Source organism: Stegostoma tigrinum, chromosome 38 (assembly GCF_030684315.1).
Source record: "Stegostoma tigrinum isolate sSteTig4 chromosome 38, sSteTig4.hap1, whole genome shotgun sequence".
Taxonomy (NCBI): Eukaryota; Metazoa; Chordata; class Chondrichthyes; order Orectolobiformes; family Stegostomatidae; genus Stegostoma; species Stegostoma tigrinum.
This window is the reverse complement of record NC_081391.1, coordinates 26551170-26579165: the sequence shown is the minus strand read 5'-3', so window position 1 is coordinate 26579165 and position 27996 is coordinate 26551170. Positions and strand designations below refer to the sequence as shown.

Here is a 27996-nt window from a genome sequence, read left to right as displayed (position 1 = left end):
ATGTGCCGCTGGAAAAGCACAGCAGGTCAGACGGCATCCGATGAGCAGGAAAGTCAACGAAGGGTTCTAACCTGAAATGCTAACTTTCCTACTCCTCAGATGCTGCCTAACCTGCTGTGCTTTTGCAGCTCCTCATTTTTTTAAACTAACCCCTGGATCACTTGTCCTCTTGGCTTCAGACCAGGAAAAGATGATGAAACACATGCAGCATTCCCGTAACTGTGGCTTTTACAATCCTAACAGCCAAAAATAAATCCGATTGTAAATTCACTGTCTGCTCTCTCTGCAAAGGAACTGTAGAGTCTGTGTCACTGTCCACTGCTTCCCCACTATTCACTGTCCTGCAGAGAAGTTGCTCACACATTCTACTTGGTATTGTGGTTCTGGAAGGAAATGAAAATGAAATAATTAGGTGTAATTAATTTAACTTTGCGTTCTTGGATGAATAACTACAGTTTGAACTCAAATATCTTTATCATTGCTCTTTATGTCCAAAAGCTGTTTGAAGGTATGAAAGCTTTCCGAGGGGTAGACAACAAGATTCGCATGTTCCGACCGGATTTGAACATGGAACGAATGCATCGATCAGCACTCCGAGCATGTCTGCCGGTATGGAGGACAAAGGACATTTCAATGTGTTGTACATTGATTGCATAAAGAATGAAAAAGACAGATATAAGTTTATACAGTGCCTTAAAATGCCTCACAGGAACATCTCGAAGTGCTCATGTAAGAACATATGAATTAGGAGCAGGAGTCATCTGTTCAACTCCTTGAACCTGCTCCACAAATTCCTTAATATTCTCGTTGATCTAACTGTAAACTCAAATCCATGTTCCCCCCTGCCCCTGGTAATCTTGCACCCCTTTGTTGAACAAGAATCTGCTTGAGCTTGACTATGACTGTGACTATACCTTTTGCTTCCACCAGCTTTGCAGGAAGAGAGTTCCAAAGAGTCACTCATGCTGAGGGGAAAAGAAATTTACCTAATCTATGTTTAAAATGCACAGCCACTGAATTTTAAACAGTGATCACCAAGTTTTAGAGTCTCCCATAAGAAGAAACATCCTCTCCACATCCTTCCTGTCAGTCCTCTCGGGGTCTTGCATGTTTCATGAAGTCACCTCTTATTGTTCTAAACTCCAGCAGATTACAGTCCCAGCACCTCCAATCTTTTCTCATGAGGCACCACCCCCATTCCACGTATTAGCCTGGTAAAATTTCATTGAACTACTTCCAGTGTATTTACATTTTTCCTTAAATGAGAAGATCAAAGCTGTACACTGATGCGGTCTCTCAGTGCCCTGTACAACTGAAACATAGAGATAACAAGGTGTAGAGCTGGATGAGCACAGCAGGCGAAGCAGCATCAGAGGAGCAGGAAAGCTGCCATTTCGGGTCTAGACCCTTCTTCAGAAAATTTTCTGAAAGGTATGTTACTTTTGTACAAGGCCAGCCATCCCTACATTTCGGAGATCTGCAGTCTCTCACCATTCAGATATACACTTCTTTTTATTCTTCCTGCCAAAATGGATAGTTAAACAATTTCCTACATTATACTATCCTTGCCCACTCATTTAACCTATCCACATCCCTTTGTAAGCTCCTTATTTCTTCACAAATGACTTTTCTACCAAGCTTCGAATTCTCAGCAAATGCGATAAATACATATTCCATCCCTTCATCTGTGTCATTTATGTATGTTGTAAATGGTTAGATCTAGCATTAAAACCATCATTAATCCTTGTTACACACCACCATAACCTTAGATGTGCTGCTTCATTAGATGCCGTCTGAAATCTAAGTAGAGTACAATCACAAGTTCCCCTTTATCCACAGTAGGTCTTACCTTCTCAAAGAACTCGAGTAGACTGGTCAAGCGTGATTTCTGTTTCGCAAAACCATGTTGACTTTGTCCGATTACCTTGAACTTATCAATGTGCCCTGCTACCACTTCTTTTTAATAATAACTATTAATATTTACCCTCTGAGAGATGTTAAGCCACTGGCTGCTATTTTCCTGCTTTCTGTCTCTCTACCTTTTTGAATAAAGATGTTGCATTTATTATTTTCCAATCTCATGGCACCTTTCACAAACTATGGGAGTTTTTGGAAATTCAACAACTATCTCACTAGCTACTTACTTTAAGACCCTGCGATAAAGTCCATCAGGATCCAGGCGCTTGTCAGCCTGCAGTTCCAGCAGTGTACTCCGTATCGTTTCCTGAGTTCCTCCCTCCTTTCCATTTCAGCTGCTATTTGAATGTTCTGTTGTGAAGACCGAGCCTCTTGTGGTATAGTAGTAGTGTATAGTAGTAGCCCACCGCTGAGCCAGAAGATCCGAGTCAAAGTCCTACCTGCTCTGGAGATTTATCACGGCATGTCCAACAAGTTGATTAAAATAGTGAAGACTGACAGAATCAGTTCAATTGATCTGCCATTTCCTTATATTATTGATTCTTAGTGTCACTTTCTACTCACTTTGATAATGCTTCTGTAAATAATTACAGAAACTCTTACCATCTGTTTTTATATTTCTGATGAGATTTCCTTTGTACTTTTTCTACTCCTTATTGTGTTTTTGGCCAGCCTTTCCTGTTTTTAAAATTCCATCCAATCTTCTGACATACCATGTAGCTTTACATAATTATATGCACTTTCTTTAAGTTTGATTCTGTATTTGTCCATTAGAACATAGAACATAAAACAATACAGCGCAGAACAGGCCCTTCGGCCCTCGATGTTGCGCCGATATGTGAACTAATCTAAGCCCCTCCCCCTATACTATCCCATCATCATCCATATGCTTATCCAAGGACTGTTTAAATGCCCCTAATGTGGCTGAGTTAACTACATTGGCAGGCAGGGTGTTCCACGCCCTTACTTCTCTCTGAGTAAAGAACCTGCCTCTGACATCTGTCTTAAACCTATCACCCCTCAATTTGTAGCTATGCCCCCTCGTACAAAAATTTTTCCTACAACAGACGTAAGGCTCACAGGTCTATAATTACCTGGGTCATCTCTACTGTCCTTCTTGAACAAGGGCACAACATTTGCAATCCTCCAATCCTCTGGGACTAAACCTGTAGACAATGAGGACTCAAAGATCAAGGCCAAAGGCTCTGCCACCTCCTCCCTAACTTCCCAGAGAATTCTTAGAAAAATCCCATCTGGCCCAGGGGATTTATCTACCTTCACGCCTTCTAGAATTGATAACACCTCCTCCTTAATCATTTCAATTCTAGTAGCCCGTAACTCAGTCATCTCCTGTACAATATTCTCCTGTTCCTCAGTGAAAACAGATGAGAAATAATAATTTAGCACCTCTCCAATCTCCACAGGGTCCACACAAAACTTCTCACTTCTGTCTTTGGCTGGCCCTATTCCTAACCTAGTCATCCTCTTATTCCTCACATACCTATAGAAAGCTTTAGGGTTCTTCTTTATTCTACCTGCTAATGTCTGCTCATGTCCCCTCCTTGCTCTTCTTAACTCTCTCTTTAAATCCTTCCTAGCTAATCTGTAACTCTCCATCGCCTCATCTGAACCATTTCGTCTCATCGTCACATAAGCCTCCCTCTTCCGCTTGACAAGAGATACAATTTCTTTAGTAAACCACAGTTCCCTTACCTTATCACTTCCTCCCTGCCTGACAGGGACATACCTATCAAGGACACACAATATCTGTTCCTTAAGCCAGCTCCACATTTCAATGGTCCCCATCCCCTGCATTTTGCTAACCAAATCTATGCCTCCTAAGTCTTGCCTAATCGCATTATAATTGCCCTTCTCCCTTCTATAACTCCTGCCCTGTGGCATGTTCCTATCCCTTTCCATCGCTAAACTAAACATAACCGAATTATGGTTACTCTCTCCAAAGTGCTCACCTACCACTAAATCAAACACCTGGCCTGGTTCATTACCAAGTACCAAATCCAGTGTGGCCTCCCCTCTTGAGTCCCATACTGAGTCAAGAAACCCTCCTGCACAGATTGGACAAAAACTGATCCATCCGACGCACTAGAGTTATAGCATTTCCAGTCAATGTTGGGGAAGTTAAAGTCTCCATAATAACAACCCTGTTCCTTTCACTTCTGCCCAGAATAGTTTTGTCAATCCTCTCCTCCACATCCCTGGAACTTTGTGGAGGCCTATAAAAAACTCCCAGCAGTGTTACCTCTCCTCTCCTGTTTCTGACCTCAGCCCATACCACCTCAGTAGACGAGTTCTCATCAAAAGTTCTTTCAGCCACCGTTACACTGTCCTTGATGAACAAAGCTGCACATCCCCCTCTTTTACAACCTTCCCTGATCTTAATGAAAGATCTAAACCCTGGAACCTGCAACATCCGTTCCTGTCCCTGCTCTATCCATGTCTCCGAAATGGCCACAACATTACTAGTTTAACTATGGTGGTTGGGCCTGTTTGTTGGGATTTTTCTTAGTTTTTGGAATGTATCTACTCTGTGTATTCTGAAATAGCAACTTAACTACCTACCACTCTATTGACTTTTCTTTTAACCACATTTACAAATTCACTTTAGTCAGCTTTCATGCCTTCATAATTACCCTTGTTTAAATTTTTAAAGAGTGTGTTTTATCCATTCATCTCTCCTTCAGACTGAATGTAAAATTCAAACATATTGCTATTACCTAGGGGTGCCTTCACTGATTAATTCAACTCATTGCTCAAAACCAAGTCTAGCATAGTCTGTTATAATATAGTGTGGAGCAGGAGAAGAACAGCAGGAAAGCTGTCTTTTCTCTACTCCTCTGCTGCCTGGCCTGCTGTGTTCCTCCAGCTCTACACTGTGTTATCTCTAGCATAGTCTGATCCAGGTTCGTTCCAGAATATGCTGTTCTTTGAAGCTATCCTGAAAATATTATCTGAGCTCCTTATCTAGGCTCCCTTTGCCTGCATGACTTTTCCAATTCATATGTAAATTAAAATCTTCCATGATTATCACTGCTTTTCTGTGAAGACCTTGCTATTTCTTTCTTTAAACCCCCAATACTATGTGGTTTCTATTAGGGAGGCCTATACACCACTACCACAAATAACATCTCACAGGCAATGGTTCAGTGGTTAGCATTTCTGCCTCACAGTGCCAGGGACCCAGGTTCAATTCCACCTCAGGCATCTGATTGTGGAGTTTTCACATTCTCCCTGCGTCTGCTTGGGTTTCCTCTGGATGTTTCGGCTTCCTCCTACAGTACAAGGATGTGCGGGTTAGGTGGATCGGCCATCCTAAATTACCCACAGTCCAGGGATGTTTAGGCTTGGGGGCTCAGCTATAGGCAGTGCAGGGTTATGGGGATAAGGGGGATGGGATGCTCTTCTGAGGGACAGCGTGGACTCAATCAGCCAAATGGCTGGCTTCCATGTGGTAGCGATTCTGTAGAACATTTCAGCGCAGTATAGGCCCTTCGGCCCTTGATGTTGGGCCGACCTGTGAAAATAATCTGAAGCCCATCTAACCTATACTATTCCATTATCATCCATATGGTTATCCAATGATCATTTAAATGCCATTAAACCTGGCGAGTCTACTACTGTTGCAGGTAGGACATTCCATACCCTTACTACCCTCTGAGTAAAGAACCTACCTCTGACATCTGTCCTATATCTATCACCCCTCAATTTAAAGCTATGCCCCCTCGTGCTGGCCATCACCATCCGAGGGAAAAAGGCTCTCACTGTCCACCCTATCTAATCCTCTGATCATCTTGTATGTCTCTATTAGGTCACCTCTCAACCTTCTTCTCTCTAACGAAAACAACCTCAAGTCCCTCAGCCTTTCCTCAAGACCTTACCTCCATACCAGGCAACATCCTAGTAAATCTCCTCTGCTCCCTTCCCAATGCTTCCACAACCTTCTTGTAATGCGGCGACCAGAACTGTATGCAATACTCCAAGTGTGGCTGCACCAGAGTTTTGTACAGCAGCAACATGACCTCATAGCTCTGAAACTCAATCCCTCTACCAAGAAAACCTAACACACCATACGCCTTCTTAACAACCCTATCAACCTGGGTGGCAACTTTCAGGGATCTATGCACATGGCCACCAAGTTCTCTGTGCTCATCCAAACTACCATGAATCTTGCCAGAGAATTGATTACTTCTAATTTTTACCCAAAATACTTCCACATCTTGGTTTCCTGAACTTAAATCAGCCCTTTTGATTGTTTTAATGCAATTATTAACTACCAGAGCCACACCAGTGCCTTTTCTTAGTTTTGTGACATTCCTTCAAGGTCCCAATCCTTATCCATCCACAGCTATGTCTCTGTGATGGCTAGAAGTTCACACTTATTTATTTCTGTTTTCAATCTGAGGTCACCTGTTTTGTTTTGAATGTTACATGCATTCATATAGAGACTTCAGTTTCATTCTTTTGCCCCTTATGTAAGCTCTAGCCCTGTCTGTTGGTTTACTCTTTGATTCAAACTCTCTATCCCTTCCTGTCATTGTCTAGTTTATCATTTCACACGTTAGTACATTTCTCTTCCGCCTTGACTCTACTCTGATTTACCACATCTTCCCAATTTGATCCACTGTTCAATTTAAAATCCACTCTACTTCCCTAGTTATGCATTTGGCACGAATACCAGTGTCTACATGATTCAAATGAAGACCGTTCCATTGGTACAGCTCCTGCTTTATCCACTTTTGGTGCCAGTATCTCATGAACCAAAACCCATCCCTATGACCACAATCTTTGAGCCACATGATCATCCCTCTAATCTGATTTGCCCTTTGCCAGTTAACATGTGACTGAGACCAAAATGCAGAGGTTATGTCCTTTGATGCCCTGCCTTTTATTTTGGTGCCTAGGTCCTCATACTGCCTATGCAGAACCTCTTCCTTAGCCTGTCTATGTTGTTGATCACTACCTTGACAACTGGATTCTCTCTCTCCCTCTCTCTTCCCTTCCTTCTCCTCCTGCCCCCTCTGCCAGGAGAAAAACCTGCAAGTTTCTCTCTAGCCCTGCCCTGCCCTATCATCAGGCAGGCAACACTGCCATCTGGACTCATATTCTTGCCTGTAATAAACAAGTGTCAATCTAGTGCACTATGCTGTTCCCAAATACCACTACATTCCTTCTTAATCCCCCTTTTTGAATGGTTTTCCTATATTGTTGTGGTTGGTCAGTTGGCTTAGCTCCCTGCAGAGCCTCTAACTTATTGGATGGTTGCAAAAGCTGAGGTTCCTGTGCTCCTGCTCTCTGGATCCCCTCATCTGCCTCGCTCACAGTCACACTCTCATCTCACTGAACACTGACCAAATTCGATAACCCAACCCAACTGGCATGACTGCCTCCTGGTACAAAGAATCCAGGCAACCTTACCCTTCTCTGCTGCATGGTATTGACTAGAGTTCAGCATCCAGCTCAGAAACTCTGAGCCGGAGCTGATCGATCTTCAGACACTTGTCACAAACATGTTTGTTCTGGGCCAAACTGGTATCCAGGACCTCTTCTATGCGGCATTTGCAGTACATCACCTATCCTGCCATTCTTCATGTGTTATACTTAACTATTTACAACTTCATATAAAATTGAATAAAATAAATACCACCAACCATCGATTGCTGTACTATGCTGAATCTTAAGAATAGAATACACTTTAGTAACTTACCAGAAAATCACTCCGTAACCAGCTCCTCCTGTAGCAGAGTAAGAATCAATATCTGAGTTTGAAAATATTTAGGAGAAACAAAAGCAACTGAATTCCTATTTATCTTCTAACCTGAACTCCCTTTAATGAATTAAATGCCTCACTCCTTTTCGGGTTGCAATTCAATACATTACTGAAATCCACTCCGACTTATTATTTGCTAAATGTAGCTATCAATTTTCAACATTCAGAAAATGGGCCGCCATTTTCACACACTAATGGTGGTATCCTCCATTGACACAAGTGTAAAAATAAACTAAGAGGCAATTTTTGGCTGTTTGTCTGTTCCAGATCAAGTCCGATAGTAGGAAGGAAAAAACTCCATTTATACTGTAATGACAATATATTTTAATTCTATTTTCAGAAACTTCCAGAGGCACGGTGTTTCTTTTTTTATCCAGCATCCATTCTTGTGGCTGATCTAATGTAATTGTACATGTTGTTCCAAAATGATGCTGTCTGTTAGGCTGCCCTCGAGATCATAGATGTTCTGCGTTGTCAGAGTTTCTGAAGCTTGTCTGTATTTTAGGGCTTTGACAAAGAAGAGCTGGTGGAGTGCATCCGAAAGCTAATTGAAGTTGACAGAGAATGGGTCCCATATTCTGATGCAGCTAGTCTCTATATCCGGCCCACTTTCATTGGAACGGAGGTGTGAAGCCTTTTATTTTTCATTTTTTAACCTGGATTATGTCTAGAATATTGTTTACTGGATTTGCCTGGCAGTGTTATGCGTGCACTGAAGGGGTAATCCTACAGAAACAAGTTCATGGCAACTGATCATTCTCTAGATGCTTCTATGTCACATGACCTTCCTCCTGGTGGCTGAAGTCCCAGAAACTTAGAATAGACTGGGGTGATTTGCCCAGCTGTCTTTGTGACAGTGCTGGCTCCACACCAGAGCTACCAGCTTTAAACCTATTTTTTCTTTTCTGTGCTCTGGATAATTTTAGTCTCATTTTCTTCCTGCCTTTAAAAGATTCCCTTCTACAGATAGTTTTGAACTCATTCAAAGTACATTGCCCAAATCCTCCCAATCTCACTTGCTGCTTTCTGCCATGTGAAGTACTAAGGAGCACTTCAATGAAATGCACTATATAAATTCAAACTATTGCTTGTCTATTTCCCTCTAAATAACTTACATTGTCTCTGCTTCAGATCTGACTGTGGTAGTACATTCCTTTGTTTTAAAATAATTTTCTCTAAAGTTATCCTGTGTCCTTTTAGTACAAGCCCTAATCTGAGTTTTCTTGTTTCGTGTTTACTCACCTGTGCTGTATATCATCACATTCTGTGTATCTTTTTAAATTCTTAGTCCTCTCTGCTACACAAATACTCAGCTGATGGTTTAAGTCCCAGATGTAGTTCTCATTCCTGATGATGTGCATCTGGTCAGCAAGTTATTGCTGTCCATTTGCAGGGGAGTGTCACAACAAGCAGTTCTCATTAAGCATTTGACATGATGCTATAGGGAGTGGAGCAGGCTTTCACATTTTCATATATACGTTTTTTCCCAGCCTTCCCTTGGGGTGTCTCGAGCTGATCATGCCCTACTCTTTGTTATCATTGGGCCAGTTGGACCCTACTTTGCGACAGGAAGTTTCAACCCGGTCTCATTGCTTGCTGATCCCAAATATGTACGTGCCTGGAAAGGGGGCGTAGGTGACTGCAAAATGGGAGGGTAAGTGATGTTGAACGCATGAAGATGATTTTCAGATGTAATTTTTTAAAAATTGTTTCTCAGTGTATGGTGGAGAGAATGCCATGTTGTACGTGATCGAACAGGTAAGATGCACCCTATTGTGACCAGGACCTTAGAATTTCCAGGTTTGATTCCTAGCCTGTCTTCCACGATGTTGAGTTAGGAAAAATACAAGGGTTCATTATTCAGATCTCACTGGATAGTTCTATGTTAATGTCAGGCGAGCAGAGGATTTGGTGATATAACATAATTCTCAAAAAATGCCAGCACTTGCTCTATATTTGAGGTCACTGTCAAGGGGTGCTGGCATCATCAGGAGAGGTGGTTCCAAGTGTGAGCTTTATTTCTATTATTCAGTTACCGACCCAGTCACAAAATTTACCATTCTCAAGTCTAACACGTCACCTACGTTTTCTAGTATGGCTGGTTATCTGAGCTTGCTTGCAGTCTCAGCTGGACGAGTTTTAATGCAGCACGTCACCAACTAAACTGAGAATACGTGTGACAGCAGTCAGAGGGGACAAACTAGTACAGAACATTTATCATACAACCAAGCGAATTTAGCATTGGTTTATGAAGGAGGACTTGTGGCCCCCAAGCCAGTTATCAGTTGACTGAACCTTCTCCAAGCTGCTTTTAAGACTTTTCTTAAATAAAGAAATCAAACTGTACACACTACTCCAGTGTGGATTCACCAGCGGTCTCGACAACTGTCACAAAGCAACAACATTCCATGTACTTTGTTTTCTCATTCACTAGTACTGACGTACTAACTTTGTGATTCATGCGCCACAGCCTCCAGATCCCTCTGAGCTCTGCAGCCCCCCTCGATTGAGAGATCACACTTTATTTGCCAAACTTTTTGCATGTTCACTTAACCTATCCGTATCACTTTTCAGGCTCCCTATGTATGCTTCACAACTTATTTTCCAGACAGTGTTTCTGTCATCTCCAAATTTAGTAACCAAGACTTCAGTCCCTTCATGCATATTGATATGTATTGTCAATAGTTGAGTCTTCAGCACTGATTCCCCTGTAGTTTACTTCTGTCTGTCTGCCTCCTTTCTTGAGTAAAAGAATGGCATTCACTAGTCTCCTGTCTCCAGAAGCTAGGGAAATTTTGAAAAATTGAAACCAATACACTTACTATCTCATCAGCTGCTTCTTTTAAAACTGTAGGATGAAGCTAGTTGGAACCAGAATACAAGAATAGAGATGTACTGCTGAGGCTGTATAAGGCTCTATTGTGAGCAGTTTAGGGCCTACTCTCTAAGGAAGGATAAAACATAGAACATTACAGCACAGTACAGGCCCCTCAGCCCTCGATGTTGCGTCGACCTGTGAAACCAAACTGAAGCCCATCTAACCTACACTATTCCATTATCATCCATATGGTTTTCCAATGACCATTTAAATGCCATTAAACCTGGCGAGTCTACTACTGTTGCAGGTAGGACATTCCATACCCTTACTACCCTCTGAGTAAAGAACCTACCTCTGACATCTGTCCTATATCTATTACCCCTCAACTTTAAGCTATGTCCCCTCATGGTAGCCAACTCTCACTGCCCACCCTATCTAATGCCCTGATCATCTTGTATGTCTCTATTAGGTCATTTCTTCTCTCTAATGAAAACAGCCTCAAGTCCGTCAGCCTTTCCTCATTAGACCTTCCCTCCAGACCAGGCAAAATCCTGGTAAATCGCCTCTGCACCCTTTTCAGTGCTTCCACATCCTTCCTATAATGTGGCGACCAGAACTGCACATAATACTCCAAGTGCGGCCGCACCAGGTCCACAGGAGATAAACGAAAATGATCCTGGGGATGAAGGGCTTGTCATGTGATAAGTGGTTGAGGAGTCTAGGTCTGTGTGGATGGAGTTTACAAGGATGAGAGAGGATCTCATTGAAACTTACAGAATACTGAGAGGCCTGGGTAGAGTGGATGTGGAGAAGATCTTTCCGCTAGCAGGAAAGACGAGGACCAAGGACATGGCCTCAGACTGAAGGGACAACCCTTTAGACTGAGATGAGGAGGAACTTCTTCATCCAGAGGGTGGAAAACTGTGGAGCCCATTGTTACAGCAGACTGTGGAGGTCAGGTCATTGCATTTAGGACAGAGATAGATTGGATCTTGATTTGTAAGGGGAACAAGGATTGTGGGTAGAATGCACGAGAATGGAATTGAGAAGCATATCAGCTATGATTAAATGGCAGAGCAGACTCGATGGGCCAAATGGCTTAATTCTGCTCTTATTCTTGAAATGGGAATTTGTTAGCCTTCAGTTCTCATAATTTTATCAGTGCCGTTCTCCTGATGAATGTGATTGTTTTAAATTACTTCCCTCACTTTCAGAGAAAGGGTCACCAGACCCGAAACATTTAACTCTTAACTTTTTCTTCACAGATGCTGACAGACCTGCTGAGCTTCTCCAGAAACTTGTGATTTTTTCCCTCCCTTTCAGTTGCTGATTGACAATTATTTCTGGGATATTATCTGTATACTCTACAATAAATACAGACCAAAAATATCTGTTCAATTCGTGTACCATTTCTTTATTTTCCTTTATTATTCCCCAGACATAGTTTCTAGTCGACTAGCACTTTACATACTCTTGTGCTTAGTCATGGATTTTCCTTGGAGTCTTTCTTTCTCACTGAAAAGTACCTTCTCTGAGTCTTCTGAAAAATCTCCCTAAATGTCTGCACTGCATCACGTGGGGATCTGCCTCGTAGCTTAATTTCTCAATTTGCTTTAGTCAACTCTGTGCTCCTGCCCTTGAATTTGCCTTTAAGTTTAAAACACTAGTCTTCCATCCAATATTCTCTTCCTCAAACTGAGTGTGATATTCATCCATGTATGACACAGCTTCCTTCCCCTTCACTGTGGGATCATTAATTCTATCTCATTTTGCACTATCAGATCTAGTATAGCCTACTGCCTGGTTGACTCTAGAATGAGCTGGCCCAAGAAAGTATCCCAGAAATACTGAAATGGCTACTTTGCCAATTTGATTTGCCTAATTCCTATGAAGATTGAAGACACCCATGATTTTGATACCTTTCTCACAGGCCTCTACTATTTTTTTCCTGTAAATGCCATTCTGTTATTATTACTGTACCATCCTCACACACACCTTCTGACTTGTATTGCTAATTTCTACCCAAACTGATTATACATCTTGATGTCTTTACTGAAGTCATTTGTAGGTCTGGCCAGGTAAGGATAGGAGATTTCTTCCTTTAAAGGACATCAGTGAACCAGATGGGTTTTACAACAATTGACAATGATTACATGGTGGTCATTAGACAAGCTTTTAATCCCTGATTCAGAGGGGTTATAGTTTCAGAATAATGAGTCTCCCATTTGAAAAGACGATATGTAGGAATTTCTTCTTTGGGACATTTTAAACTTTGGAATTCAGTCCCCATACAGCAGAGGAAATCAACCCGTTGATTATATTTCAGGTTGAGTCAGACAGACTTTGAAGTACAAAAGAGCCAAAGTTTATAAGGATGTAGACAGAAAAGTGGACTTTAAGAGCACAGTTAGATCAGCCAAGATGTTATTGAATGGTAGAGCAGGCTTGAGGGGCCAAACAGTCCACTTCTCTGATTTAAGATAATAAAATGTGAGGCTGGATGAACACAGCAGGCCAAGCAGCATCTCAGGAGCACAAAAGCTGACGTTTCGGGCCTAGACCCTTCATCAGAGAGACCCTTCATCTGATTTCTTCTGTTCAGGAGTAAATAGTTAAACTTGATGGTTAAAGTGTTTCAGTTATTATTATTCTGAATTTTCTGAATTTGAAGACTGCTGTTTGTTGGGTGATATTTTAATGCAACTGTAACAACCAAATTCATTCCAACTCTCAGCCTCTTGCATTTTATGCTGTTAGCATTTTTGAAAAATTTCCTCACTTGAAGGTGTGAACATCTGACAGAATTTTCTTCTCATTTCCTCGCTACCTAGAAATTACGGTCCTACGATATATGTTCAGAACGAAGCCCAGAAACAAGGCTGTCAGCAGGTTCTGTGGCTCTACGGAGACGAGCATGAGCTCACAGAAGTGGGAACTATGAACATCTTCATTTATTGGAAGAATGAGCAAGGCGGTAGGTGACATGGCAATTCCAGCTCCTCACTCAACATGCTGTCATTGACATGTTAAAATGTGTTAAGATACCCTATTCTACTAACCGGAAAACCACATGGTTTACATTTCCACACTTCTGAAAGCCCAAGCTTGACATCATCCAACGTCAATTTCTGTTTCTGTTTATCTCTTTGTTATTGCCAGCTATCCTACTCAATGGTTCTTAACTTTTAACCTAAATTTCTCAATAATGACCAACAAGTTATAGATATTAACTGTAGTGTTAGCCCATGAAAGCTCCCTACTTTCAAACACACAGTAAAATTATGGTCAGTGAGAGCTCTTTAGCTATGAGTCACACTTGTTGAATCATGTTTGGTCAGTAAATTTGATTTTCTAGTTTGTTAAAGGATTCCACATTTCTCTCCTCAGAGGTGGAGTTGCTCACTCCTCCATTGGATGGTACAATCCTCCCAGGAGTCACAAGGCAGAGTTTGTTGGACTTGGCTCGTCAGTGGGTAAGTTGGGAACTGATCTTTATTTGATATTCTTTTCTATGAATATGAAATACTTTACCAGTAGCCACTGTCCCTTATAATCGGAGGTGTGGGCTAATGTTCTGGGTTCACTGGTTCAAATCCCATCTCAGATAGATTTTATATTCAATTAATAAATCTGGAACTGAAGCTGGTCTTGGTAATGGTGACTATAAAACTATCAAAGCCCATCTGGTTCACTGATGTCTCATAGGAAAGGCAATCTGCTGTTCTTATCTAGTCTGGTCTACATGTGACTCCAGACTGACATCAACTTGGTTAACTCTTAAATGTCCTCTAAACTGGCCTTGGAAGCTGCTCAGTTGAAAGGGATGAGCACCAAATACTGGCCTTATCAATGATGTCTACATCCCATAAAAGATTAAGAGATAACGATGTGTGGAGCTGGATAAACACAGCAGGCCAAGCAGCATCTTAGGAGCACAAAAGCTAACATTTTGGGCCTGGAGCCTTCAGGCCCGAAACATCAGCTTCTGTGCTCCTAAGATGCTGCTTGGCCTGCTGTATTCATCCAGCTCCATACTTTGTTACTTTCTCTCTCTCTCTCTGTTACAAATAGCATGGGACTTTATTGCTGTCTTAACTTAGACTGTTTCCTGTCTTTCTGAATGTGTCACATGCTGCTAAGAAATGGGATTAGGCAGCAAATGAGCAGAGTGCCCACTTGCTCCCACCCTGCTTCAAAATGTCAATGGAAGTGATGGGTAGTGATTGGAACCAGGTGGAGTATGAGGTCCTTGATTGGCCCAGATTAACAACATCGATCAGGAAGCCCTGGCCCACCAATATTAACAGGGGACTTAGAATCTCCTTGGTTAAAGGAACTGACTCTGAGCTGGCTGGTTGCAGCCAGTGTGTGGTGCACAAGTAAATAAAGGGTGACTTGCTGATGAAATATTAGCCTCTGTGTAGTTATTTCAGGGTGAGTGCACAACATTAGATTCTTAATACGATTATACAATTAATGTTTCTGTGAGCATGTTTTTGGTCTCTGCTGAGCCCAGTATGACAAGTCCTTGAAGCAAGACCTTGTATCCTCTAGTCAAACAATATGATCTTGGGCAATAATGTGTATACAGAAAACATTATCTTGCACTCAAAGGTGAAATACAGTGGATTTGCAGTAGAGGGAGGAAATCTCAAAGATTCATAGAATTCTTAGAGTCCCTACTTTGTGGGGACAGTCTCTTCAGCCCAACAAGCCCACATTGACCCTCAGCATTCTCCTTCCCCTCCCCACCAATAACCCACCTCATCTATCTATCCCTGAACACGATGGGTAGTTTAGCACCTACCCTGCACATCTTTGGGCTGTGGGTAGAAACTGGAGCACCCAGAGGACACCAACGCAGACATAGGGAAATGTGTTAACATTTTGGCTCTAGTATGAGTCATATTAGACTCAAAATCATTGACATTGTTTCTCTCTCCACAGATGCTGCCAGACCTGCTGAGTTCCTCCAGTACTTTGTTTTTATATTATATAACAGAATCATTTTCTCCTATTGGAAGGCAAATTGAAAAATAACTTTAGAGAGCAATGGCTTGGTTTGTTTTACGTGGTGTTTGAGTGTGAAGAGTATACAATTTCAAAGAAAATGAACTTAAGTAACTTAAACTAAGTAGGCTTCATTTTAAAGCCAAGGTACAAATTAGTATTTTCTTTATTTGGGGATGTTGCTGACAAGTTCAGCAGTTACCCATCCCCAGTTGACCTGACAGGTTAGTGGTAGGTTTTCTTCATGAACTGCAGTTATGTTGCGTAACACAGTCATGGTATGCAGGAAGCTACAGGATGTTCATTTTGGTGAATGAACATTTATAGCAGGTTAGGGCAAGTCACATACTAGCCTCAGGTTCCAGCTTCATTAAGCTCTTGTCTTTATTTCCAGGGTGAATTTAAAGTTTCAGAACGAGGGATAACAATGGCTGAACTGATTAAAGGGCTGCAAGAGAGTCGAGTGGACGAGGTTTTCGGCGCTGGTACAGCCTGTGTTGTCTGCCCAGTGAATCGAATCTTGTACCACGATCAGGTGGGTTCTCCTCTTTAACTTTTTTAAAACAGCTTCATCTTTACAGACAAAATGAAATGAGCAGAAATTCGAACTCTAGAAGGCATTTGATGAATTAACAAACACCATTTGTCGCACAAGAACATAAAAAGTAGGAGCAGGAGTAGGCCATCTGGCCCCTTGAGCCTGCTCCATTATTCAGTAAGATCACTGCTGATCTTTTTGTGGAGTCAGTTCCACATATGCGCCTGCTTTCCATAATCCTTAATTCTGTTTCTGTTCAAAAATCTATCTATCTTCACCTTAAAAACATCCAATCAGGTAGCCTCAGCTGCCTCACAGGGCAGGGAATTCCACAGATTCACAACCCTTTGGGTGAAGGAGTTCCTCTTCAACTCAGTCCTAAATCTGTTTCCCCTTATTTTGAAGCTGTACCTCTTAGTTCTAGTTTCACCTGCTAGTGGAAACAACCTCCCTAATTCTATCTAATAAAATGTGAGGCTGGATGAACACAGCAGGCCAAGCAGCATCTCAGGAGCACAAAAGCTGACGTTTCGGGCCTAGACCCTTCATCAGAGAATGAATCTCTGATTGAAGGGTCTAGGCCCAAAACGTCAGCTTTTGTGCTCCTGAGATGCTGCCTGGCCTGCTGTGTTCATCCAGCCTCACATTTTATTATCTTGGAATTCTCCAGCATCTGCAGTTCCCATTATCCCTAATTCTATCTGTTTCCTTCATAATTGCATACATTCCCTCAAGATCCTCCTCATTCTTCTAACTTCCAATTGTACAGTCCCACTCTATCAATATCTCCTCATAAACCTACTTCCTCAACTCTGGAATCAACCTAGTGAACCTCCTCTGCATCCCGTCCAGTGCCGCTACATTATTTAGCAAATGAGGAGAACAAACTGCACACAGTACTCAGCTATGGCCTCACCAGCACCCTATACAGTTGTAGCATAAACATCCCTGTTTTTAAACTCCATCCCTCTAGCGATGAAGGACAATATTCCATTTACCTTCTGAATTACCTGTTGTACCTACAAACCATTTTTTTTTTGGTGAACCACGTACAAGGACACCCAGATCCCTCTGCACAGCAGCGTGTTGCAATTTTTCACTGTATTTAAATAATAGCCCATTTTGCTGTTATTCTGACCAAAATGGATGACCTCACATTTCCCAACGTTGTGCTCCATCTGCCGGACCTTTGTCCGCTCACTTAACCTATCTATGTCTGTCTATAGACTTTGTATCCTCTGCACACTTTGCTTTTTCACTCATCTTAGTGTCACCTGCATACTTTGACACACTACACTTGGCCCCAACTCCAAATCGCCTACGTAAATTCTAAACAACTGCAATTCCAACACTGATTCCTGAGGCATGCCACTAGCCACTGATTGCCAACCAGAAAAGCAGCAATTCATCCCACTCGTTGCTTTCTGTTTGGTTAACCAATCTTCTATCTATGCTCATACTTTACCTGCTATCTTGTGCAGTAGCCTCTTGTGTGGCACCTTATCGAAAGACTTCTGGAAATCCAGATGCACCACATTCTGTTGACTTTTAAAGATTTCCCAACTCAGTAGTTTCCTATTAATTTTTGCCACTTTATATGCATTAGCTTTCAATTTGATACTCTCCTTTATCTTCTTAGCAGCCCCTGGCTGTTTATCTCTTTTCCTACAGTCCTGCGTTTTTTCTGGTACGTGCTTTTGCTGAGCACTGTGGAGAATTGTTTTGAAAGTCCTCCACTGATCCTCAATTGTCCCAATATATCGTCTTTGCTCCCAGTCTACCTTAGCTAACTTCTCCCTCATCCTATTATAGTCTCCTTTGTTTAAGCACGACGTACTGGTATTGGATTTTACCTTTTCAGCCTCCATCCGTATTTTAAATTCAATCATACTGTGATTACTCCTTCCAAGAGGATCCCTGCCTATGAGATTTATAATTATTCCTATCCATTACACAGGACCTGATCTAAAATAGCTTGTTCCCTGTTAGGTTCCTCAAACAGTATGTAATGGAACCTATCTTGGATATGTTCTACGAACACCTCCTCAAGGATACCTTTACTGTCTTGTTTTGACCAGTCTGTAGGTAGATTAAAATCCCCATGGTAATCGCTGTACCCTTTCTGCATGCACCAGTTATTTCTTTGTTTATTGCCCACCTCACAGTGATGATGTTATTTGGTGGCCTGTAGACTACAGCTGTCAGTGACCTTCTCCCCTTACTGTTTCTAATTTCCACCCACATTGGTTCACCCTTTTTCTCCATAGAACCTATTTCACCTGTCAGTCCCACCCTGATGTCATCCTTAAATATCGGAGCTACATGACCTCCCTTACCTTCCTGTCTGTCCTTCCGAATAGTCTGATATCCCTGGCTATTTAACTCCCAGTCATGACCACCCTGCAACCATAACTCTGTACTGGCCTCTAAATCACATCCTTTCGTCATGATTTGTGCTGTCAATTTATTTACCTTGGTTTGAATGCTACGAGCATTCAGGTGAAGAGCTCTTACCCTAGTTTTTATACTTTCTTTCTGATTCCTAACACCTTCACCAGAAGAACATTTATTTTTACACATTTTTTCCATCACTACTGGTTTCCACTCATCTTAATGCTACACAACTCAGCTGCTTCTTGATTCTCTCTTTCCTTAAACCCTCATCCACTCTTAGCCAGATCATACAGTCATAGATCATAGAAACCCTACAGTGTGCAAACAGGCCGTTTGGCCCAACAAGTCCACACCGACCCTCAGAGTATCCAACCCAGACCCATTCCCCTACAACTCACCTCATCTACACATTCCTGAACACTACGGGCAATTTAGCATGACTAATCCACCTAGCCAGCACATCTTAAGACTGTGGGAGGAAACTGGAGCGTCCGGAGGAAACCCACGCAGACAGTCAGCCGAGGGTAGAATCGAACCCGGGTCCCTGGCTCAGAGTTAGCTCAGAGCCTCCCCTTAGGTTCACATCCTCCTGCCAAGCTAGTTTAAATAATACTGTATAACAGAATCCTTTTCTTCTTTTGGAAGACAAATTGAAAATAACATTTGAGAGCAATGTCCTAGTTTATTTTAAAAGAGCTACGAGAGTGAAGCGTATACGGTTTCAAAGAAAATTAACTATTTTCAAAATGGTAATAATTAACTGTCCAGGTTGGCATCATTGGACTAAGCAACACTGACTTGTAAAGCAAGTGCTTCTGGATTTTCAGTGTTTGAAATTAGCAGCTACTGCACATGCTTCCCTCAAAACCCTCATAATCTCGGTCCCTCCCTCTGCTCCCTACCAATGAGGAGAAAATAATCATTTTTGGAATGTAACTTAAACTAAGTAGGCTTCACTTTTCTAATCCAAACTACAATTTTTTTTTATTTGAAAATGTGGCTGACCAGTTCAACAGTTGCCCATTCCCGGGTGACCCGACAGAAAAGCCTTCAAGCATTTTATCCAAAAGCCAAATCTTCCATGTGAGCAGAGATAGTAGGAACTGCAGATGGTGGAGAATCTGAGATAACAAGGTGTGGAGCTGGATGGACACAGCAGGCCAAGCAGCATCAGAGGAGTAGGAAAGCTGACATTTCGGGTCTAGACCCTTCATCAGAAAATTTACGTGGTTGGGGCTAGTGTTGGGAGGTCAGGTGCGGTGGCTGGAAAGGGCTGGGGCATGTGAGAGGGGAGCAGGGTAGGGTATGGGATGCAAGATAGGGAAGGGGCACAGGATGGGGATGAGAGGGCAGAGACAGGATAGAGCAGAGGATGTGGGAGGGGATATGGAGTTTGACAGGAAGGGAGAGTTGTAGGCACTTGCAGATCTGACACAACCATATTAAAAGGTAGAATTAATCTTGTCCCTAGTGAATATAATCATGTAACCAGGATGTTAGCATGTGATATTTAAAAAAGAACCAGAAAAGCTACAAAGTGCTAGAGGTAAAAGATTTGCATAATAGAACAATTTAAAAACACAATTCTTTGTTTGAAAGCATGTTAATGGTGGAATACTGTAGGTAAAATTTCTGTTTTGCTCTCCTTCAGAACTACCACATTCCCACCATGGAGAATGGCCCAGAACTAGCAAAACGGTTCCTGAAAGAGCTAACAGACATTCAGGTAGATGTTAAGCCTTTTGAATTTCAATTAAACTAAACTTTGTGTCTGTTTGACTCTCCCACAATAAAGATGATGACTGTATGCAACTTCATACTTGTGTGGGGTTTCCATGAAGAGTATTTCTTCCCATTATTCAGTGTCGCATGTTTTAAAGCTGTCCTTTGAACTGGAAAAACTGATCAGAACATGTTTTTGTTTGAAGTAATATTCCATTCTCTATGCGCAAAAATATTCTCATCAGCCCAGTGATTAGAAGCTTTCTCTGCACTGCCACTACCTGCGAGGTGGTTTGGAATAAAGTGGCACAGTAAATAAAAGGCTTTTTTAAAAATGTCCTTGAGATAGAGGGATCACTGGTAAGGCTGGTGTTTATTGTCTATTCCCTGAACTTTGTAACAGTTTACTACCATTAAATCCCGCTGAGCAGGTCTTGGACCTGTTCAGCAACATTAAAGTGTTAATGTGAAATGAGGTAGAGGCAGCAAGCTTCCTTAAAAGACAGGAGTGAATCAGGTTTTAGAGATAATGGAAACTGCAGATGCTGGAGAATTCCAAGACAATAAAATGTGAGGCTGGATGAACACAGCAGGCCAAGCAGCATCTCAGGAGCACAAAAGCTGACGTTTCGGGCCTAGACCCTTCATCAGAGAGGGGGATGGGGAGAATGTTGAATTTGCTCCCATAACGAGTATTTAATGTGAGTGGCACATATACCTTTAAGGAGAAGCTACAGTGTCAATTCTCCCTGCTGCCTTTTCAAAGCAGTCAGTCTCTGTCAATCCACTTTTATAAGTGTTGGAAGACTGTTCGACTGTGGATGGTATCATGGTGCAACCCACAATGTTTAACAATTTTCACCTTTGCAGCAGCTTGGAATTTGTGACAATCAGAGGCCATTCCACACACTGTGCCTATGCTGGTTCTCTGAAAGAGTTACTCAATTCGTTAATGTATTGCTCACATGCCTGCAAAAAATCTTCTTGAATTCAATTTTGAATTCCTTTTATACAGACATCCTGTTATGGAACCACAATTTATAGTTGAAACTTTGAGACATGGAAATGGTTGAATGAGGCCTCTTATGGTGCAGAGGTAGTGTCTCTACCTCTGAGCCAAGAAACCTAGGTTCAATTAGGGCAGCACGGTGGCTCAGTGGTTAGGATTGCTGCCTCACAGTGGCAGGAACACAGATTGAATTCCACCCTCGGGCAACTGTCCATGTGGAGTTTGCACATTCTCCCTATGTCTGCATGGGTTTCCTCCAGATGCTCTGGTTTCCTTCCACATTCCAAAGATGTGCAGGTTAGGTGGATTGCCTATAGTATCCAGGTGGATTGACCATGCTAATTGTCCATTGTGTCCAGGGATATGTAGATCAGGAGGATGGGTCTGGTTGGGACGCTCTGATGGTTGGTGTGGACTTGATGGACCGAAGGGCCTGTTTCCACACTGTAGGGATTCTATGATCTATGACGTTCTACCTGTTCCAAAGGCGTACAATAATGTCTCTGAATGGTTCCTAGTTCCTATTAGGAAAATATCTGGAAACAGTTTAAAAGGATGATGGGGATCTTGCTAAGCAGCTTGTGAGAGCATACCTGGTAAACTGATTTAGTAGTGCTAGTCACCTTACTTCATGCTCTGTACTAAAATTTAACAGATGGGAAACTTATTTGGTTGTCCTCATGATACAAGACATGCAGGCAGAGAATTTATAAATGATTAAGGATTATGTGCAGGTTAGGGTGGATTGCCCATAGTGTCCAGGGATGTTCAGGCTAGGTAGTTTAACCATGGGAAATACAGGATTACATGGTAGGGTCGAGGGCTGGGTCTGGGTGGGATGCTCTTCAGAGGGGTGGTATGGACTTCATGAGCTGAATGACCTGCTTCTACATTGTTAGGATTCCATGGTTCTGTGTCATAGAATGTTAATGCACAGAAACAGGTCAGTCAGTCCAACCAGCCAATTGCAATGTTTCCTGGTCCCCTCAAGATTTGTCTCATTCTCCTTTTCTATATGATACCATCCACAGTCGAACAGTCTTCCAACACTTATAAAAGTGGATTGACAGAGACTGACTGCTTTGAAAAGGCAGCAGGGAGAATTGACACTGTAGCTTCTCCTTAAAGGTATATGTGCCACTCACATTAAATACTCGTTATGGGAGCAAATTCAACATTCTCCCCATCCCCCTCTCTGATGAAGGGTCTAGGCCCGAAACGTCAGCTTTTGTGCTCCTGAGATGCTGCTTGGCCTGCTGTATTCATCCAGCCTCACATTTTATTGTCAGTGAATCAGGTTTTGTTATTTTTTACAAGAACCCTGTAGCTTCATGTTTCTAAAGATGCATTTTGGCTAAAGCATCCTGGGAATTGTGGATGGACGATAATCCCAACTCAGTCATTTCCTTTAAAGGGATAAAAGCCTGCTTTCTCTTCTTAAACCAAAAGATTCTGAGCCTCTCGGAGTTCAGGATCACAGCTGATCCTGGTGATATTCTTTGGATGCTTTCTAATTTAAAAATAGACCAGGCAGGCTGATGGGTGGGTGGGAGTTTGAAAGAAGAAAACTATATTCTGGAATTTTGGAATGTTTTATAAGGTGACAGACAACGTTTAGGGTGGCACGGTGGCTCAGTGGTTAGCACTGCAGCCTCACAGCACCAGGGACCCAGGTTCGATCCCGGCCTCAGGCATCTGTCTGTGTGGAGTTTGCACATTCCCCCCGTGTCTGTTGGGTTTCCTCCCGCAGTCCAGAGATGTGCAGGTTAGGTGGATTGGCCATGCTAAATTGCCTGTAGTGTTCAGGATGTGTAGCTTAGGTGGGTAATAGGGGAATGGGTCTGAGTGGGATGCTCTGAGGTTTGGTGTGAACTTGTTGGGCCAAAGGGCCTGTTTCCACACTGTAGGGATTCTAAGGTTTACCTTGCAGAGAGTAATCATTGAAACTTCTTCTGACACCCGTGGGTGGGAGGTATAGGGATAAATCCCTGCCTCTGCCTGATTTGCCATGCCCCCTCCCCCACCCAAGACATGGGGGTGCCTGCCTGATTGCCCACCCCCGTCGAGGCACAGGGGTCCTAGGGCAAGTTACGGCATTTCACCTGTTGCCCTGATGTAGAGAAGAGAATCTGGTCTGTGTAGCTCCAGAGAACAGTGGGTGTAGTGTTCACCTTATCTCTTGAAAGATGAGACAGGTGCCGATCAAAGAGATCTTTTATTTGAATCTGTGCGTGTTTCTATGCTGTCAGCCTTATGACTGAGGTGAATTATGATGAAATGCAAATACTGATACAGCGCCTAATAAAAAATATAATTGCATTTTAATTTCAGTATGGCCGAACCTTAAGCAACTGGACACGCCTGGTCATCTAAGCACTGGAAATCAGTCTCCCGTTCTGCAGAAAGCTGATCCAGTTGCCATCTGTGTTGCTTTGAGATGGGATACTTGGTATCCTTTCAGATAATTTGTGTTGCTTCAAGAAAACATCTGACATTTATAAATCTAGTTCAATAATAGATTTAGCCGGGGTTGGTACTGTTTTTTAGATTAATTAGTCTGACTAAATATATAATGTTAACTGCATACCAACTATGCTATTGCCGTTTATGGGAGTTTGGAATTTAAATTCTACTCGATGTCAGTGAATACCAAAGTGTTTAGCATTACTGACCCCGGTGCAATGTGAAACTCTCCACTGCAGATGTCCAAAGAAATCACTCATGCAGGAAGAAGTGAGTAATATTTCAACCATGATCCCATAGAACATAGAACAAAACAGCGCAGTACAGGCTCTTTGGCCCTCGATGTTGCGCTGACCTGTGAAACCAAACTGAAGCCCATCTAACCTGCACTATTCCATTATTATCCATATGTTTATCCAATGACCATTTAAATGCCATTAAACTTGGCGAGTCTACTACTGTTGCAGGCCGGGCATTCCACACCCTTACTACTCTCTGAGTAAAGAGTGTTGAATGGCAAAGCAGGCTTAAGGGGCCAAATGGCCTACTTCTGTTCTTATTTCTTATAGCCTGTCTTATCTTTACCCTGTTCTTCCTTTGCTCTGCTGCCAGTTACAGTAGTCATCAATCAAAACTTATCAATGTCTGGAGCAGGAATGTCAGTCTAACAGACTGAATCTCTCTCAGACCTAATCTTGGAATGTTGTGAAAACATGGCCCATTTCTTTCAGATATAGAGTAATCTGCAGCACAGCGTCTGTGCTTTTGGAACCAAATTCAGTTTCTCGTCTTTATTCCTAGGGATTATATTAGCTGCAAACTTTTGTCTCGAGGTTTCTGTTGGCTTAGGTGCTAAAAGTTGTCTTGAACCACTGGTTGTTGGCTAATGAGTCTGCTCCACTGGTCCAACCATCTGAATTGAGCCTTTTACATCCCTTGAGAATAGGACATCTTTGCCAGTAGATCATCCTGACAAAATGATGTTTCTATCAGTACGTTCTCTCTGTTTGCATTCAGAATGAGTGCTCTCATAAGTTGATAGCAATTGAACTGACCACTGTGAAACTAGAACATCATAAAACTCATGAGCATAACGTAAATGATGCAGTAAATTACAATGGCTTCTTAAATTTATCTGTATTGCTTTTTTTTTTACCAAGTTTGTAATATATTTTTAATTCTCTGTGCCTTTGTGCTAGAATGTGAAGGCACACAGAAGTAGATAGACATTACAATCTTGCGGTTTTTTTTTCTAATTTTTTATTTATTTACCCTCTGAAAACTTTCCATCCAGTATAGAGTGCCCAGACAGTACTCTGTGGCTGCTTGAACAGTTGGTTATGACAATACCATTGGGGGCGGGGTGGGGGGGAGGGGGGGTGCGGGGGGGCGCGGCTGATGAATAAGCTTGACTTCTGATCAAAGGTCATCAAGCAGAAATGTTAACTCTGTTTCTCTCACAGATGCTGCCCTACCTGTTTCTGTTTCAGATTTCCAGCATCCTGTAGTATTTTCCTTTTGTTTTTGACAACCACCCTGTCATTCTGTACCACAGTGCAGTGACTGAGCTCACAGCTCTAAAGTGTAACACTAACAAGCAAACAACCATTGCCAACTCTTAACTAGTCAGTCAGTACCTGAATGAAGCAAACAGAGGGTAGAGATAGTTCAACATACAGAATCTGTGCTCGAATTGATGACTTGACGTTTCACAATTATGAACATTCTCAAACTTTTCCTGTGAGTTTATTGATATTAGTGGTAGACGTGAGTTAGTGCGCTAGGTGGGAACCAGTTTCACTATTAGCTATTAGTTCAATAAAATGATGCAGTAAGCCTTTTCCATAAATCCCTGTAGTATTTAAACCCAGTTAGATTTAACATTGGGAACACCTGCCTCACCTTTTTTTTTCTGCTTTCCAACTTGTTTTGCATGTTTTGTTTTTGGTTCTCAAGGTCTGAGGCAAAACTGTTGATTTAACAAATGAGAATATTTATATTCTGTAATGTAACTTATGTAGTGTGTTTTGACCAGGTGAAAATCTGAGTATACTAGTGTGACCAAACTTCTTGGCATGACAATGTGTTTATTCCCATTTGTTAACATGTCCGTGTGTCCACAAGCAGCTCGAGAATGGATACACATACATGTGCTTATCTGCGTATGTACCTCAACATATCCATTTGTTAATCCACACATTTGTATATCTTTAATTGGTACTTTTAATTATGATGGTAAACAACAGAACATGTAACCCAGAGCATTCATGTTGAAACTGAGGCCTAGAGTCTTAGTCAACTGAACCTGTACTGTAAGGGGCGAACATTAAAGATGAGGCTGTCGATGTTTCCTAGGTCAACAGGAACAAACTTCCTACAGATTGACCTGATTTTTCAGTGACTTTGTCACCGGCTTAGCTGAGTTAAGTAAAAAAATTGGAATTTTATTTTCATTTACAGAATGTGGGCATTTATTATCCATCCCAAGGGTCACATGCAAAGTAGATCAGGTAAAGATGGTAAATTTCCTTCCCTAAAGAGCACTAGTCAAATGGCTTTTATAATGCTGCTTATGTGCTTACAATTAAGCTTGTATTTTATCCTAGGTTTTTAATGAATTCAAATTTCACATCTCTGTGGTGGGATTTGAACCTGTGTCCCTAAAGCATTCACCTTGGGTTCTGGATTATTAGCCACCAGCTCTCCATGAAAAGATTATTTTAATACCTGTCTGGTAAACTCAAAAGTAACTGATCCAATTATATCATTCTGCTTGGCCTGCTGTGTTCATCCAGCCTCACATTTTATTATCTTAACTAAGCTGTTTAGTCTTCAACAGAATCTAACAATAACTTCAAGGAAACTGCTTTGGGTTGTTCTTGACACTTTATATTACTTGATGGCCGTTCCCAATCTCCAGGCACTGTCATCATAACTTTACCAGAACTTGTTTAAAAGTTAAAAGATTCGGTATTATCTTCTGACTCAATGTTTCAAGTCTTCAGCAAATGTCTTTATGCATCTCTCAATTTAGTCACTAGATGGAGTAAGCTATTCTCTACACTGCTAAATGGCTAGCTTGGAGTGGTATGAGGAAGAGGAGGGAGCAGATGTGATAAAACTTTAGTTTGACAATCAGTTGTGGTTAATTGAGTACCAGATTGAGCACAAAGGAAGGCAAATAATGAATGTTTTGAGAGGTTAGTGTGATCTTTGAACCCAGTAACCCAAAAGGAGGTGTTGGCAGGGAAAGTCAAACCAACAGCACAAAACAAACTGATGATTTTTTTTTCCCTGCCCATTATACTGTACTGATGAAGGAGGAATTCCAGTTTAGACCTATGTCTGTTCCAGAGTCTGCACCTCTCATTCTCCTATTTAATTATAATTCAGGTGGTGAACAGATGTACCACACAACAAAACCCCAAGTGATTTTAATCATATTTAAACCAGAATCTAAAAGGTAGTTTTGAATGATCTAATTCCTTGATTAGAAAGATCCATTTTCTATATTTGCTGTACTGCCAGATGTGTGTATGGATATCAGTCATCTCTTAGGGATGGTGAAAGTATGAATTCAAACACAAAAAATATTGTTAGTACTAGGTGTGTGCAAAGCATCAGCATGCAGACGATACAGTTCTGGGTGTGATAATGGGTACCTAAAGAACTATAGCCTGAACTGATTGACTTATCCTAGCTGTTTTGTGCTGCATTTTTCAATTTTGCTTCAAGAATTATGGGTTTGCATCAGAGCAGACGTGAATGGCAAGTTGGAATAGATGTTGCAGAACAAGGCAGCATTTCAGAAGGTGATGTACAGTTGCAGTCAGAGACTGCCTTGGTGCAGATACTAGATGTAAGTCAGAGACTTCACTACTTTTAAAATGAAAGCCACAGTTTTGGAATTTTTTTTTCTATTTTGGTCTAAAATAGTTGAGAAAACAATTTCCTAAATAATGGTGAGCTGGTAATTGAAATTGCCATCCAGTGTGTAGGAACGAGGCAGAGTGGGGAGGGAGGTGTATGGAAAGGGAATGTGGGGAGGGCTCTCTTTGGAAAGGGGATTGTGTGGGGAAATTTTGCTGTAAAGAAACTGATTATCCTTTCAGTATTAAGCTCAGGAACAATTTCAGATTAGAATCTAGAAAAGAGAACAGTTCTATTGACTATTTTCAGTAAAGGCTTTGGGGGAGTTGAGTTCAGGTCAGGCATCACTAGCTCACTGACATGCTGGGTCTGTTACAAATTGCTATATTTGGTGGCAGTAATTAATATGAAAGCATCAAATTGAAAAGAACATTTGCACAGTGTGCTGAATGTCACCATATCCATGCTTA

The 27996-nt window shown here is 41.7% G+C and overlaps 1 protein-coding gene across 3 annotated transcripts in view; it reads left to right on the top strand.

The window, feature by feature from the left end:
- LOC125447145 (branched-chain-amino-acid aminotransferase, cytosolic) overlaps positions 1 to 27996 on the top strand; it is a 67606-nt gene that overhangs the window by 31911 nt on the left and 7699 nt on the right. For 2 of the 3 annotated variants that reach the window (XM_059640419.1, XM_059640420.1), the window contains 8 exons: positions 499 to 609; positions 8208 to 8327; positions 9193 to 9356; positions 13352 to 13494; positions 13908 to 13993; positions 15925 to 16065; positions 20114 to 20188; positions 23525 to 25008. In XM_059640419.1, coding sequence (XP_059496402.1) covers positions 499 to 609; positions 8208 to 8327; positions 9193 to 9356; positions 13352 to 13494; positions 13908 to 13993; positions 15925 to 16065; positions 20114 to 20188; positions 23525 to 23566 — 882 coding nt within the window. In that variant the 3' untranslated portion in view covers positions 23567 to 25008. Of the gene's footprint in view, positions 1 to 498; positions 610 to 8207; positions 8328 to 9192; positions 9357 to 13351; positions 13495 to 13907; positions 13994 to 15924; positions 16066 to 20113; positions 20189 to 23524; positions 25009 to 27996 lie in introns of those variants that run through there. The other variant, XR_009443022.1, reaches the window with a different exon arrangement.